Genomic DNA, 14690 nt, shown 5'->3' on the forward strand with positions numbered 1-14690 from the left:
GTTTTCTGAGTTTTCTCTGGAACACAGCAGCTCTCAGGGCTGTGCTTACTTGGCCTATTTGAATTCTTGAGATGCCTTTTAAGTGTCTGATGGAGTTCCTAGTTTCTTCTATACACTCCGATGTCACCACTGGGGTTCCAGAGCTTTCTGGACCCTGATAGAAAGAATAAACACTTTTTGTTTATGTGCTTGCTTGGTTTTGCCAAGAGAGGAGTGACTCCACACTCATTTCCAGAAGAAACTGACTTGATGGTCCCAATGGAGACCTATGGGGCACATGTCCCATAAGCAAAAAGCTGCTTGGCAATGTGTTAAGAGCTTGAACAAATCCCCATGGAGCAACAATTTGCTAAGAGTCAGAAAGACTGGAGCTTGGCTTCCTACCCACTCTTCCACAGACAAATGTTTTCACCTTGGGTAATTAATCTGGTAACTTTGGAGAAGTTTTGAGCTTCTTTGTAAAACCAAGACATTAATGTGCCTACTTACTCCAAGTTGCAAGGATTCAATAAGACCATGCATGGGAAATGATGTAACAGGGGCCAAGAACATAGGCCATTATTATTACTGTCAGCATAGACTTTGAGTCAAGAGGTCCTAGAGAAGTTGACAGTAGCTGGAAGCAAGAAAAAATTGTTGCTTAAAAATATTTCTATAGCCCCAGTGTGATGGCTTGTACCTTTAATCAGCATGTGGGAAACTCAGGCAGGTGGATCTCTGTGAATTCGAGGCCAGCCTGATCTACACAGTAAGATCCAGGCTATCCAGAGCTATATTGTGATACCTAGTCTTAAAGTTTTTTAATTTTTTTCTGAAATAATCCAGGAAATTCATGTTAATGATAATACGTTTAAGAATTTCTGATGGTTCTCTCTGCTCATATATTATGTTTATAGTTTAAATGTTTTTTTTTTCCTTTTTAAATTAAATAGAGAAGACAGACCATCAGCTTACAAAAAATGGCTGCAACCATCCTTCATCATCCTTAACCATTTCACCATCCATGGATACTGAAATTATCAAATGGCCACTCGAACCAGTCAGTCAGAACTTTTCATCCACTCTGCCCATGAATCTTGTTGGGCCTTCTTGCTAGCTGCTTCAACCTTGCTTAGGCAAACCTGAAACACCAACCTTTGCCATACTACACCCACAGCTTGTTTCTGGGGGTGACAAGAGACCATTGGGAGGTTGGCCATTCAGTCTCTCCTGCCAGCTGTCAGAATTCTCACTGGGTCCTTAAAGCTTTAGGGCACTGGGCAGACTCCTTAGGGATCAGACTTTTCAAGGTTACTTTATCTTTAGGCCAAGGCTGGGTCTTCTGCGTCTTGAATTTAGAGTCTTTTGGAGGCATTTACTGATCGATTGATTGATTGATTGATTGACTGATTGACTGATTGATTGATTGAAGACACAGCATACTTTTAAATGCTGAAAGGCCCAGAAAAGGCACTAAAAATCTAGATTCTGGTGTTTGTCAACTAGTCACAAGGGAAAGCCAACCCCACGAAGGCCTTCTCAACACTAAAAGTAGGCTCCATGTGTCCATTCCACACAGCCTCTCACCTTGGTACCAGAGTCTAGATTGCTAGATCTCCTGAAGGATGAGACAATATGGAAAAATCCTAGGAGAAGAGAGGACCCATCTATTTCTTTTCCTTGGCACTCTGTCATCTGGTGTGGAATCCATACATTTAATAGCTGAAATGGTTTGAGAGTGCTTTAAGGGAAAGGGGCTGTTGTCTTTTTTTGAATTGCACATGAGCAATGAAAGCTGACTATACTTTAATTTACTGATCTTTTAAAAAAGTTTTAATAGCTAATCCAGATAAAAGGTATCTTCCTCAAAAAGCAATGAACACCTACCTTTATATACTCACATGATCTATGAGACTACAGTAACCAGACATTTGGTCCCACTTAGAGATCTGCCTGCTTTTGTGGCTATCGAGTAGATACAGCATCATTGTTGTTGGCCTTGTGAGCATGTGTGGCACCATCTTGTCTATGGCATACCAGACATGGTGGTGTGATGACAGCATCTCTTTCTAGAACAAAAGTTAGACTTTCTTGTTTCAAGGGAGTTAAGAATGAAGCTTCAAAGGGAGTCATTTTACATGGAGCAAAGTTGTTTGTAATGGCAGCTGTCACTAGTGTGCATTTCCTCAATTTAGACAGCTGTATATATACAATCTTTCTTGGGTCTTCTGTGGTGGGTGACTGACAAGATTTTGTATTAGAAAATTTAAAGAAAGAATTAGATCTTAGACTTTAAAATTGGAGATAGGTTGAACGATCTCTTCCATAAACCTCAATTAGCAGGACACTGCCTATGATCCTCAAATATAAGCTCAGAGTCCTGGAGTCTGGAAAGGATACCCAATTGTTGTCTTTTCTGTGATTTTGTGGTACATCTGTCTCAACCATTGGGCATTAGCTTTGACCTCTATTGTACATTTAGTTTGAAATTCAATTTCTGTTTAAGATGGGTCAAGACAAGTCTAAGCCATCTGAGAATTTCCTTATGTTCTTAAGCAATGCAGAATATCCCAGTATCCCAGAGATTGTAAAGGAAAATACATATTTCCTTGAATACCATGTAATAAGCTTTGATCTTATTCAGACTCATGTCTAGATATTTCTAGAGTCATTTGAGATTCTGGAGCAAGCACATTCTGAATAGTTTGGTTACATGCTTCACAAGGCCAAGACCTTTGCCACTGTGTGTGACCTTTCAAGGTATCCAGAACACACTTAAAACACATTAATCAAACGAGACATGAAACAGAACCAGCAGAGGTTTTCAAAGTCAAGAGTATTTTTCTTGGTGACATCTTTGGCCTACTGTTTTCTTCTTGGATATAATGTACCTTCTTGGGAAGGTGCCAGTTTCTTCCTTCCTTACCCCATTCATTTATTTGTTCTTTTCCCTCTTTATTTAGACAGCCTTCTAGAGAGACAAACTTAGCAGCTTTATTGAGATCTCATTTACCTGTTATGATGCTGACCCTTTGAAATGGGTACTTTAGTGTTTTGTTTTACGTATATGGTGATGATGCAGCCATCACCACAGTGTAAGGAACAGAGAGCACCAGATGGCGCTGGTTGACAGAAAGAACTGGGTTCCAATTTTGTGTCCACACTGATCCCTGACAGTTTTCTCAAACACCTGAGGCCTTCAATTAATGTGACTCATGAGATGACTCTTTGCTGAGAGAAGGGTTTTGAGACTTAAAATGATGCCCTGCATACCAAGAGCAATATAGTATCTCTTTCTCTATAGTTTCACTTTTTTTGGGTTTCAGTTACTCATGGTCAACTGTGACCCAAAAAATATGAAATGGAAAATTCCAGACATGAACAACTCATGGATTTTAAATTTTATTACAGCACAGTAGACTTTAATGACTATTTTATTTCTTTCCTTTTGTTATCAGTAGGTTCTTATCCCAAAGTAGCTCTTTCTGGAAGGCTCTCACTTCTGCTCTTTATTTAATTTTCCCTATCATAGAACATCGATGTTGCAGTGAACTCCAGAATAATCCAGTTAAATGTTTCCTTTAACAGTCAGAGAAACTAACTCTGCCCAGAGAAGGGGTTTGGTCACAAGGTCCAGGCTAGCTCAATTCTAGCACGTATCTGTTAGAGTAGAGCAAAGCCTTCTGGGACATGGCACTGCCTCAGTGATCTAGGAATCAGGCTGGAATGCCAGGCTCTGGAGTCCAGTCATTGACCCCACATCTCCATACCTCTTCCTCCAAAAGCAAGGTCATCCCTGCTGTTGTTTGGGTTCACTGGTTAGGAATGCAGTCAGAAGGCTGGCAAACTGCAGCACACTAAGTGCTTATAATATTCATGAAGTCACTGTTGTTTAGAAAAAGGGGAAACCACTCCTGTTCTGAGGAGAATCAGCACATTTGGTCTGAATTTTGGAATTATTTTTTTTTGGGGGGGGTTCTGTTTCTGAATAGAGGGGGATGACATTCTCCAGGCACTCCTGGTTTTGGAGGGATCAAGACTCAGGGGATTCTGAGAGAATCTGTTCCTTGCAAGTTATTCTGTGTCTAATAGATGAGATGGATCATGAAGAGTTTTGCACCAAGCAGTTGGGAAAAAGGGTGTATGTGGCGTGTGTGTGTGTGTGTGTGTGTGTGTGTACATGCGCTATGTGTACATGTGGTGTGTGTGTATGTATCTGTGTGTGTGAGCATGTGGTGTGTGGGCATCTCTGTGTGTGCACATGTCCTGTGTGTGTGTATACATCTCTGTGTGTGTGCATATGGTGTGTGTGCATATGGTGTGTGTGTATGTGTATCTCTCTGTGTGTGCATATGTTGTGTATATGTATCTGTGTATGTGACAATGTGGTGTATGTGTGTGTGTGTGCATCTCTGTGTGTGTGTGCATCTGTGTGTGTGAACATGTGGTATGTGTGTGCATCTCTGTGTGTGTGCATATGGTGTTTATATATGGCAGAAAACATCAGTAAAATACCAAGAAAAGATTTGACAGTGTTTGTAAGCCTTAGAATTTCTTTTAATTAATTTTTAAATTCACATGTAAAACCACTTCACACAGCAGCACTTCCACTATTATCCATTTAGCAGTTATATATTTAATAATGTAACATCCCCCATCCCCCACTCATCTTTTCCTCTTTCCTCTTTGTGAGCCAAATGCTACATCCTCAGTATGCAGGGGTCTGTTCTATAGGTTACAAACAAAAAGCCCTCAGACAAGCAAGAGAATCAAAATTGGGTGTTTTCCATCTGAAGAACTGTTTAGGGTTCTAATTTAAAATGAATAAAGCCTTTCACCAGGCCGAGTGTTTCCCTAAATCAACTGGGTTTTATGTAAACATTTATCTCTTTCACACTTTTCCACCTACCACACCACTCCCGTAGTAATGGCTTGGTGAACATTAATGCTTTCACCAGATCCTTTTTTGGAACAGGAGTGGGGGAGGAGAGGGAAGTACACACAGGGCACGCAGAACACATTATCTGGAGCCCAGTTGTTGAAAAGCAAAACTTCAAAAACCAAGGAGCAAATGCGAAGATGCCCTCAACCTGGCTTTAACAAAGGGAAGACGTAAATGACCTCTGGCAGGTGTGTGTTGGGGAGCAGCTACGGTGTGGGGTGACCTTTGGGGTCTTGTTTGAAAAGGGGCTCCAGCAAGCAAGGCAGGATTGTAGTAGATCCTTGCAGCAGCTCTGAGGGTTTGTAAGTGGTCATGGCTAGCGAGTGTACGAATACAGATACATTTCTCCATCCAGAATGAAAATGTTTGCCCGGGGTTGGGGATTTAGTTCAGCAGTAGAGCGCTTGCCTAGCGAGCGCAAGGCCCTGGGTTCGGTCCCCAGATCCGAGAGAAAAAAAAAAAAGAAAAGAAAAAAGAAAAAAAAAAGAAAAAAGAAAATGTTTGCCCTCAGTCCTGACTTAAACAAAAGTCCTTCTCCTTTCTAACCCAAGTTAGCCCAGGCAAACGTCCCCCTGTACTTCAGAAAGCTGTAGCAGGTTATACACGTTCTATACTGTGCACAGCACTGGATGGATTTCTTTGCCTGTTCCTTCTGGAGAATTTTGATTAACACCCCCATACCTACCATGACACAGAAAGCCATGCCTGACCTCCCACATACCCCACGCTAGACACCCCCAGAGACAAGCCCAGACCAGATGTTAAATAATGGAAGAAAGAATTTAGCCGTCACTTCCAAATTTGTACCCAACCGTGCTCATAGTTAGGGTTGGGAGAGTGTTGCCCAATGTTTTTAGCAAAGGCTAAGGGTCTCAGAAACTAGATAGACCAATTCTCCCCCTCTGTTCGTTATCTTACTGGCATCTTCTCATTGGTTTATTTATTTATTTACTTATTTATTTTGTGAGACATACAGTTAATTGAAGTGCTTTCAAATTCTTTTGTGTGGTGTTTTTTTTTTAACAAAACAAAACAAAACAAAAATTAGCAGAGGGTCACGTCAAGAGCCTCTCACCAACCTGTGCTTTTAAAATAGAATTTTCCTAAGACTGGTTCATTTCTACTTATTTTTATCGGTAAATCCTGGGGAAAATGTATATCTTTTCCTTTAAAGTTCTAATTCAAGGCATAGATGCAAGAGTTCTGAAGGGACCTTGGGACTGCGGTAAAATTTCGTTGTCATAGTAACAGAAAGGGAAATAGGCCTAGCTCACCTGGGACTTCAGCACTGCAAAAGCTGGATTTTTTTTTTTTTTAAGAAGGACTCTGCAAGTGAAATAAATGAAAAACTTATTTATTTTGAAACAAAAAAATTTTTTTTAAATAGGAATGAAGCAAATGACTGCAAAGATTCCTTTTGCCATATTTCTTGGTTGGTGCAACTGCGTGACTGGAGATGCCCAGTTTTGCAATGACACTGATCATTTAATGGACTATGGGCTTCAAAAAAGAAAAATCGTGTTCTTACAAACAATAACCACAGATCGTGGTTCGTGTTTGTCTGGATTGTCTCTAGAGGGACCGAGATGTCATTCCTGTTTGCTATTAATCATGAATGCCTGAGGTATCCTGGCTCGGTGGACTTAAGCTTTAGATAATTATATAGTGTTTTATTATTTCTGCACATGTCGTGGGAAACTCTGAGACCACCTTCAGGTGTGAGCATGAAGGTATTGTGTGACCAGCGAAAGGGACAGACTGGAGGAGGAGTCCTGGGTTCTGGGCCTTGTCCTGTCATTTTAAACCCAGAGTGATACTTTCTGTCCAGCAGGGGCCACTGCTGCACTCAGAGCCCTCTTTTGCAGACTGAAAGCTGCACAGATTCCAGGGGGGTGGGTGTGCAGAGCAGAGCCCAGATTGTGAACCGCTTAACAATCCCCCACCGTGATGGAGCAAGAGGGCTCTCAGCCTACCATTGAAAACATCCAAATTTGCAAATTACAGGGGGTCAGCAATGTTCCTCTCCCAGGCATGGCTGGTTGAAATTCCCCAGACCTGAAACACAATCACCTATTTTTTTTTCTCCCTCAAATCAAATCTAATAGAACACAGATAGAGTCTCTCGTTTAAAAATGTTTACTGAAAAAAAAAAGTAACACATTGCTTTCTCTTCACAGATTCTTTTTAAAATTTTTCCTGAAGTGCAATCAGAATTGTTTGAAAACAGCAGGAAACCCAAGGGACATGAGACGGTTTCAGGTAAGGGACCCTGAGGATCATACCTATTAAATAAGTCACCCTGTTCTCTCTCTCTCTCTCTCTCTCTCTCTCTCTCTCTCTCTCTCTCTCTCTCTCTCTCTCTGTGTGTGTCTCTCTCTGTCTGTCTCTGTCTGTCTGTCTGTCTCTCTCTCTACCTTTCTCTCTCTACCTCTCTCTCTCTCTGTGTGTGTCTCTCTCTGTCTGTCTCTCTCTCTACCTTTCTCTCTCTCTCTCTCTCTCTCTCTCTCTCTCTCTCTCTCTCTCTCTCCCTCCCTCCAATCTATCCCTCAATGATAGCGTTAGCCATACAAAAGATAACATTGATGGTAACCTCCCTCTACCAGGATGGAGGGTTTTTTCATTTTGTAGTGTTTAGGGTTTTCTCGCCTCTACTGGCAGAGCCTCATGGGAGAGGCACCAACCCGGGCTAGAGATTTGATTTCCAGCCCTCAGGCCGCCCCTTGCACTCACAGCTGCCCACAGCAGGGGCCATATTCTTGATACTCTACTACCTTGGGATTTTTTCAAAGCTGCTTCTCTATGTGTTTTCTGCAAGCAACAGCCAGGTCCTTCTTTTCCACCAGTTTAACTATTCGATGGTCTCTCGGCCTGTTGGAAAGTAGCAATCCAAGCAGCCATGGTCACTTTAAGACCCCAGCATGACAACAAGACCCTGGGGACAGTGACCCAGCTGCCTGACAGTGAAATCTGCCACCGATTTCATCACCCCTGCCACTGCCAGGCTGAGGAGACAGCTAATAAACAGAGCTGGAGCAGAGTGTTGGGTTAGAGTTGGGAGCAAGTGCAACTGCTAGGTTCCCTTTCTAGTGACCAGAAGGACTGCATTTAACTCAACAAATGGTTCTTCTGCCAGTCATGCCTGCCCTGAGTATGCGGAGCTCTATATAGTTCCCCATGAGAGTGAAAAATTACTGAAGTGTGACGTTGAGGCGTGGGACTCAATGGGGTGAAAATCAGGGCTGGCTAGCCTAGTGCCTCAAGACAGGGAAGGTTCTAGATAATTTGGCAACTTGACCCTGCTCTGAGACAAAAGATATCAGAACCAGGAGGATTGGTCACAGACCTCCAAGATCATGGGCACGTAAGTGCCAGACTCTGGGTTTGTGTTTTGTTGTGGCCTTAAAATGGGCAATTGTTTTTCCGTGAGGAGTGATGTCTGTTTACTTCATACTGGACCCCAGGAGTTATGTCTACTCCTGCCTGTCCTTGGGAGAGTGTCTGTGGTGAAGCCAAATGTTAAAAGGGTATTGGGGACAGAAACATGGAAGAACTAGTAGGAGCCCGGTGTTTAGTGCAGGGAGAGAATGTTTGCTTGGCTTGGGGAGCTCTGGGTTTGACCCCCTACTACTGAAAAGAAAAGAAACAAGAGAGAAGGGAAAGGAGGGAGGAAAGAGAGAAAGCAAACAGAAGAGAAAAACGAGGAGTGCTGGGCATCTAGCCCGCCAGTGCAAATGCTTCTAAATGCAGTCCTGCAGTCACCGTCCTGCAAACCACAGCCCCGCAGTCACCATGCTACAAACCGCAGCATGCTTATCCAGTTATCTTGCCATGACCAACATATTTTATTTACTTATTTTGTCTAGTCTATCTATTATCTACCTATCTACTATCTTCTATCTATCTATCTATCTATCTATCTATCTATCTATCTATCTACCTACCTACCTATTATCTATCTATCTACCTATTATCTATCTATCTATCTATCTATCTATCTATCTATCTATCTATCTGTCATCTATCTATCTACCTATCTATCATCTATCTACCTATCTATTATCTATCTATCTACCTATCTATCTATCATCTATCTACCTACCTATCTATTATCTATCTATCTATCTATCTATCTATCTATCTATCTATCTATCTACCTACCTATCATCTATCTACCTATCTATTATCTATCATCTATCTATCTATCTATCTATCTATCTATCTATCTATCTATCTATCTATCTATCTATCCATCCATCTATCTTTGGTTCTTTGAGACAGGGTTGCTATGTTGCTTTGGCTGTCCTTGAACTTGCTCTGTAGACCAGGCTGGCCTCAAACTCAGAGATCTGGCTACCTCTGCCCCCTGAGTACTGGGATTAAATGGTCTGCACCACCACACATGGCCCAACACACACACACACACACACACACACACACACACACACACACACACAGTTGTAATGTTAATATTTAATGTTGTCCTGCTTCTCTCCACTTCCTCACTCTGATTTCTCAGCTGATTCATAGGAAAACAAGCAGAAATGTGGTCAGCCTTCTTGGGAATCTGCAGGAAGACCCCCATTCTGAAAATTTACCATTCCCAGGGTTCCAAATGTTACTACAAAATTAAATAGTTTTTTTATAAAGAAGAGTGAAGGGGCTGGGGATTTAGCTCAGTGGTAGAGCGCTTACCTAGGAAGCGCAAGGCCCTGGGTTCGGTCCCCAGCTCCGAAAAAAAGAACCAAAAAAAAAAAAAAAAAAAAAGAGTGAATAGTACCAGAGTCTTAAATTGTCACCAGGAATAAATATTTGCTACATTGCTGGAAGAAACACAGCCTAGAGAAAAAGAAGCAGGAAAGCTTCACTCTTGAGGCTATCTTATACTACTGCACTTGACCAAGTTGTTAATTTGAAGAGCCTCTCAGAATGTGATGTGTATATACTGGACCACTCTGAGTTCTCACCCCTATCCCCAATTTAGAATTGTCTTCATGAGGCAAATGCACACCAGCCTTGCTTATTTCTTCAAGTCTTTGCTAGGTGAAAGTCACTCTGTTAATGTGTTTAACTGGCTTAGAATTAACGTGCTGACTTCAGAGTCGCCAGAACACCTCAGTCTTTCTGAGTGCAGTTAGCTTCTTCATGGATGAGCAGTATACAGAAAGGCTTATGAATTCTAGGATCTGGTTATCTCCAGGGCTAGCCTAATAACGCCTGTCCATTTTATTTCACATTTTAAATATACATTAAGATGATACTCATCTCCTCAATGATTAACATCCCAAGTACTTTAGTGTGTGCACACCAGTGGCTTTAAGGAGAAGTTTATGTACAATGCTCATCTCCATCCCGGGTACTTTAGTGTATGCACACCAATGGTTTTAACACATGGGCAGTGTTGTGTGACCACCACTCCTGATTCCAAAACATTCTCATCACCTTGCAAATTACTTCGTGCTTCCCACTTCCTGTTTCTTCTCAGTTACCTGATACCACTGATTGGCCTTTTACCTTTGTGGGTCTATCCTATATAAATCCACATAAATCATATTAATCAAACCCCTCAGTATTTCAGGGGTCTCTCACGTAGCATAGTGTTTTTGAGGTTGGTAAGGTAACAATGCCTTATTCTTTTTTTATAGCTGAATACTATTCCATTGTCTGTGTAGAATGCAGTTTGCTCACCTTTTATTTAGTTAACTAACATTTGTGTTTTATGCCTTTAAAGCTTCTGTGATATTGAGTTGTTTTTGGAACATATGTTTCAGTTCTCTTGGGGACAGAGCTAGGAGTAGCATTTCTGGATCACAGGGTAGGTCTATCTTTAACTTTTTGAGAAACTGCCAAATTCTTTTTCACAGTGGCTGCACCAGTTTGGATTCCTAGCAGTCATGTGTGAAGACACCAGTTTTTCTAACTCCTCATGGTTTTATTACATTTTTTTAAAAAAGGGTTTATTTTATTCATAACTGTGCATGTGAATGTAAGTGCAGTGCTTGAAAAAGCCAGAAGAGGTTGTTCTTTCACCTGGAGCTGGAGTTGCAGGCAGTTGTGAACCTCCCAACGTAGGTGCTGGGAGCTGAATTTGGTTCTCTGCAAGAGCCACGTTGCTCAGAACTGTCTCTCCAGGCCCGTGATTTATTTTTAAAATGAGTCACCCTACAGCAGTGGGGTGGAATCTCGTGACTATTTCAATCTGTCAGTCACTCATGACTGAAGCAGGTTCTGCCAGCGCCCTTCGACATACTTACCACTCACTTGCTCATCCATCTCCTTTAGAAGATGCCCATTTACGTCCTTTGCTCATTTTGAAGCCAGGCCTTCTTTTTTCATTGTTGAGTTGCAAGAGCTCATTGTGTACCTAAGGTACATGGTGGGGTCCTCCTTAGTTGTGTGACCTAGCAATTTTAGAATCTTCTCAGATTCCAGGAAGAAAGTAACCGTCAATAGCAGCTCTTTTATGTGGCAAAGACTTTTATGAAGGAAGGACTGTCTGTGTGCTGTTATGGTCAACTGAGAAACTGGGATCAGATTTCAAATGTGACACAAAGTCAGGGATAGTAGGTGAGGACAGAAGTGGGAGAGCGATCTCCAGAAAAGGGCTTGGATCACATGAATCATTCAGTTTGACAAGGGTGGCAGTTCTCTGCCTCATAGTAAAACAACTTCCACTAATGATCAAACACATACCGGGTTGAAGAATGCTTTTGTGCAGATCTGAACAGAACATAAGCATTTCTCTCAAAACCATGAACCTAATCAAATACTTTCTCTTCTCCTAAAACCAGTAGTACCAAGAATCTTTACCCTAAACCCCTTCAAGTCATCGAACAAGACTAAATCATTATATGAAGCAGATTTGAAGACCGAAACCAATCTCTTCAGTTCTGTTCAAATCCTAAAGACCATCGGATATGTCATTAATTGATGACAATTGTCTGTGGAAATATCTGGGTCTTAATCCTTGTCTCTAGTCCCTTTGGGGATCAGGTCAAAGATATGGCCTTTGTGCCAACATGAAGCTAGATTTTCATAAAAAGCTTAATATTATAAAGATTCTCCAGAGCATGCCCCAGGGTTTCATGGGCTCCTGTTCTAAAGCAAGGATGTTCATCTAGTACCAAGCAGCATCTTCAGTGTAAATCAGCCCTCAATTTCAGCACTCTGTCCACACAGGGCCTGCCCCAATCTCCCAGACACCTTTTTGGGTTTAAATGTTACCTGTTCCCAGGTGACTTTTGGCTCCACATCCCCATACTTCATCCTCTTTGGATGTAGCTAAAGCTTCAACCTGCCTTCCTGGACATCTTCCTGTCAATGACTAATGAGCACGAGCTCAAATAGAGCTCAACACTTACCCCTTGATTAATTTCCTCTTCGTCCACTGGTACAGTACCACTTCCTCCTTCTCCCAAGCGTCTGGCAAGCCCACCCCTCTCTCCTGTGATGGATGGGTCCCTCCAATCTTCCCTAGTTCAATCCCCTCTCAGCTCTAATGACAAATGATCTATTAATACACTACATGGTTAGCTACCAGCTATCAACACAAAACCCAGATTCTAAAAGGCAGATAAGACACTTTGCCTCAGCCTCTCCACCTCAGACACATCTTCTACTCCCTCACCCCAGGAAGCTCCCATACGTCATCGCCTGCTCATGAGCAAATCCCGCCCCCCCCCCCCCCACTGTTTTCCATCTTGGCATCCTCGCGAATACTCACATCTCCGTCTAAGAACCCTTCACTGCTTTTTAATTTCTGACTCTTCATCAGCATCTTCAGGTTCACATCTGTGTGTCACCTTCTTGGTGGGGCATTTTTCAGCACCTCAGAACTATTGGTTTCTTAGCTAACATGCCGTTCTCCGCAACGTCTGACAAGTGCTACATTTTCTGGTGATGGGTATTCGTCCCTCCAGCATATGCTTGTTGAATGTAGTTCGTGTGGTCTCACCTGTACACAGCATCATAAAGACACTCTGTAGGGCTCATCACATGGCTGTCCACTCAATTTTTAAGAGAAAAAGAAAGAAAAAAAAAGCAGAGAGAAGTTAGGATTTCCGGGACCCCTTTCCCTGTGAAAAAGGAAGAACACTGATGTCCAGTGTAAGCAAAGTCAGAATGAGCCCCATTCTTTATTTCTCTGCCATATGGATAGAGAACAGGCAGTTAATAAACCCAGGGACAAGTTGGCACATTGCTGTTTCCCATGTCTACTTTCTAAAGCACGGGTGGAGCTGATGACAATTTTGGGCTCATTGTTGCTCAGTCTCCATCACTGATAGGCAAGTTGGCTCTGTGGCAGGCATAGTGAAGACCTGCATGCCCTCATCCAGCTGGTTATTCACCTGCGAACATCACAGAAAACATTCTGTGTGCTGGAGACCTAGCACAGGTAACCCAAATGCAAGCCAGCTCCATCTTCAGTGTGATACAGGAAGTAGAATTTGGGAATGCTTCCAAATGCTTTCCAAAGCCCAGGTCTGCTTCTCTGCACTCTTTTTTGCAAGAAGTCCTGCATGGCGTAGTTGTCTTGGTGGTGCTTGTTGGAGCTCAGCCGTACAGTCAGTGAGGATGACGTAGAGTTCAGTTGATACTCAGCATTCTAACAACGTTAAGTGTGAGTGTTTTTCCCAACACTTTGCAGAACTTACCTATGTTACCAGCAGATCCTCCACGCAAGACTGGGCACTCACTTCTATAGAGGGCTTCATGGGATTTTCCATGAAGCATCCTGGTGTCGGTCTCGTTGACATGTATCCTACCCCCAGAGCAGTTTTGATACGTGTCCTACCTCCAAATCAAAATGGAGGGCAGGATTATTGTAGGGTAAATATTAGGATAAAGAAAGAGACTCCAGATATCTTAAAATTATTCCCCAATCAGTCCCTTTAAGTTCCACCAAATGATTTGTTTTCAGTGGTTTTATTGAGATAAATGAACAGCAACTACAAAAATCAAAATTTTTACCAACTGTTTTTTCTCTCTGACCGTTGTAAGATCAGCAAAGACTCTAGCCAATGGCCACCTTAATTTGCATTGCTACGTTAGGCAGAGAACCATCCAGATGTCACAACCTCCTTGACCTTAAGATAAGATGTAACTTGACATGGAAGGACCCTTGAGTTTCTAGTATAAGACAAAGTTAGTTATAGGCTGGATGGAGAAAGACGGAGGAGCTGAGTTGGTTCTTGGACTGCATCTATTCCTACAGGATGAGGTATAGACTAGGGGCATCCTGAGGAGATTTACAGGGGCTCTCCAGGAGAGCTGCTGGTGCTTTAGGGAGCATGCCTAGAGCAGGCCTGTCAGACTTCTGAAGTAAGAAATGTGTGGTGCTGGAGAGAACAAAATCTTGGACACAGATCTGCCGGTGTAAGAACTGACAGTCGTGGAGTAGCTGGATAATGCGACAGTCCTCATGTTTATATTGTAGCGTGCCTCAGCCACACAAGAATGATGGAGAAATTAGCTTCTCTGACAAAAACACCTCGTCCACACAGCTGGGTGTTCACCATTAGTCTGTTTGACTGAATGAAGCAGGAGCAAAGGTCATGGCTACTCATGTCTTGGAACTGGGCCAACATCTATCCAACAACCCCTTATGATGTTTTTAAACCCCTAGCTCTTATAGAAAACTTTTTAATGGCACTACCATCTATTTTCCTTAAATAAAAAATGTTGAATGTTTCTCTCACACCCGTTGAAGAGGGAAAGGAGAGTTTAAATTAACTCCAAATGGTACGAATTTAATAGAGCTCCAGCTGCCTGC

General features: G+C 42.3%; 1 protein-coding gene across 3 annotated transcripts in view; it reads left to right on the forward strand.

The window, feature by feature from the left end:
* Ebf2 (EBF transcription factor 2) overlaps nt 1-14690 on the forward strand; it is a 199014-nt gene that overhangs the window by 133445 nt on the left and 50879 nt on the right. For all 3 annotated transcript variants that reach the window (NM_001431586.1, NM_001108383.1, NM_001431585.1), the window contains one exon: nt 7099-7180. In NM_001431586.1, coding sequence (NP_001418515.1) covers nt 7099-7180 — 82 coding nt within the window. The remainder of the gene's footprint in view (nt 1-7098; nt 7181-14690) is intronic.

The sequence above is a fragment of the Rattus norvegicus genome, chromosome 15 (assembly GCF_021556685.1).
Source record: "Rattus norvegicus strain SHRSP/BbbUtx chromosome 15, alternate assembly SHRSP_T2T, whole genome shotgun sequence".
NCBI lineage: Eukaryota > Metazoa > Chordata > Mammalia > Rodentia > Muridae > Rattus > Rattus norvegicus.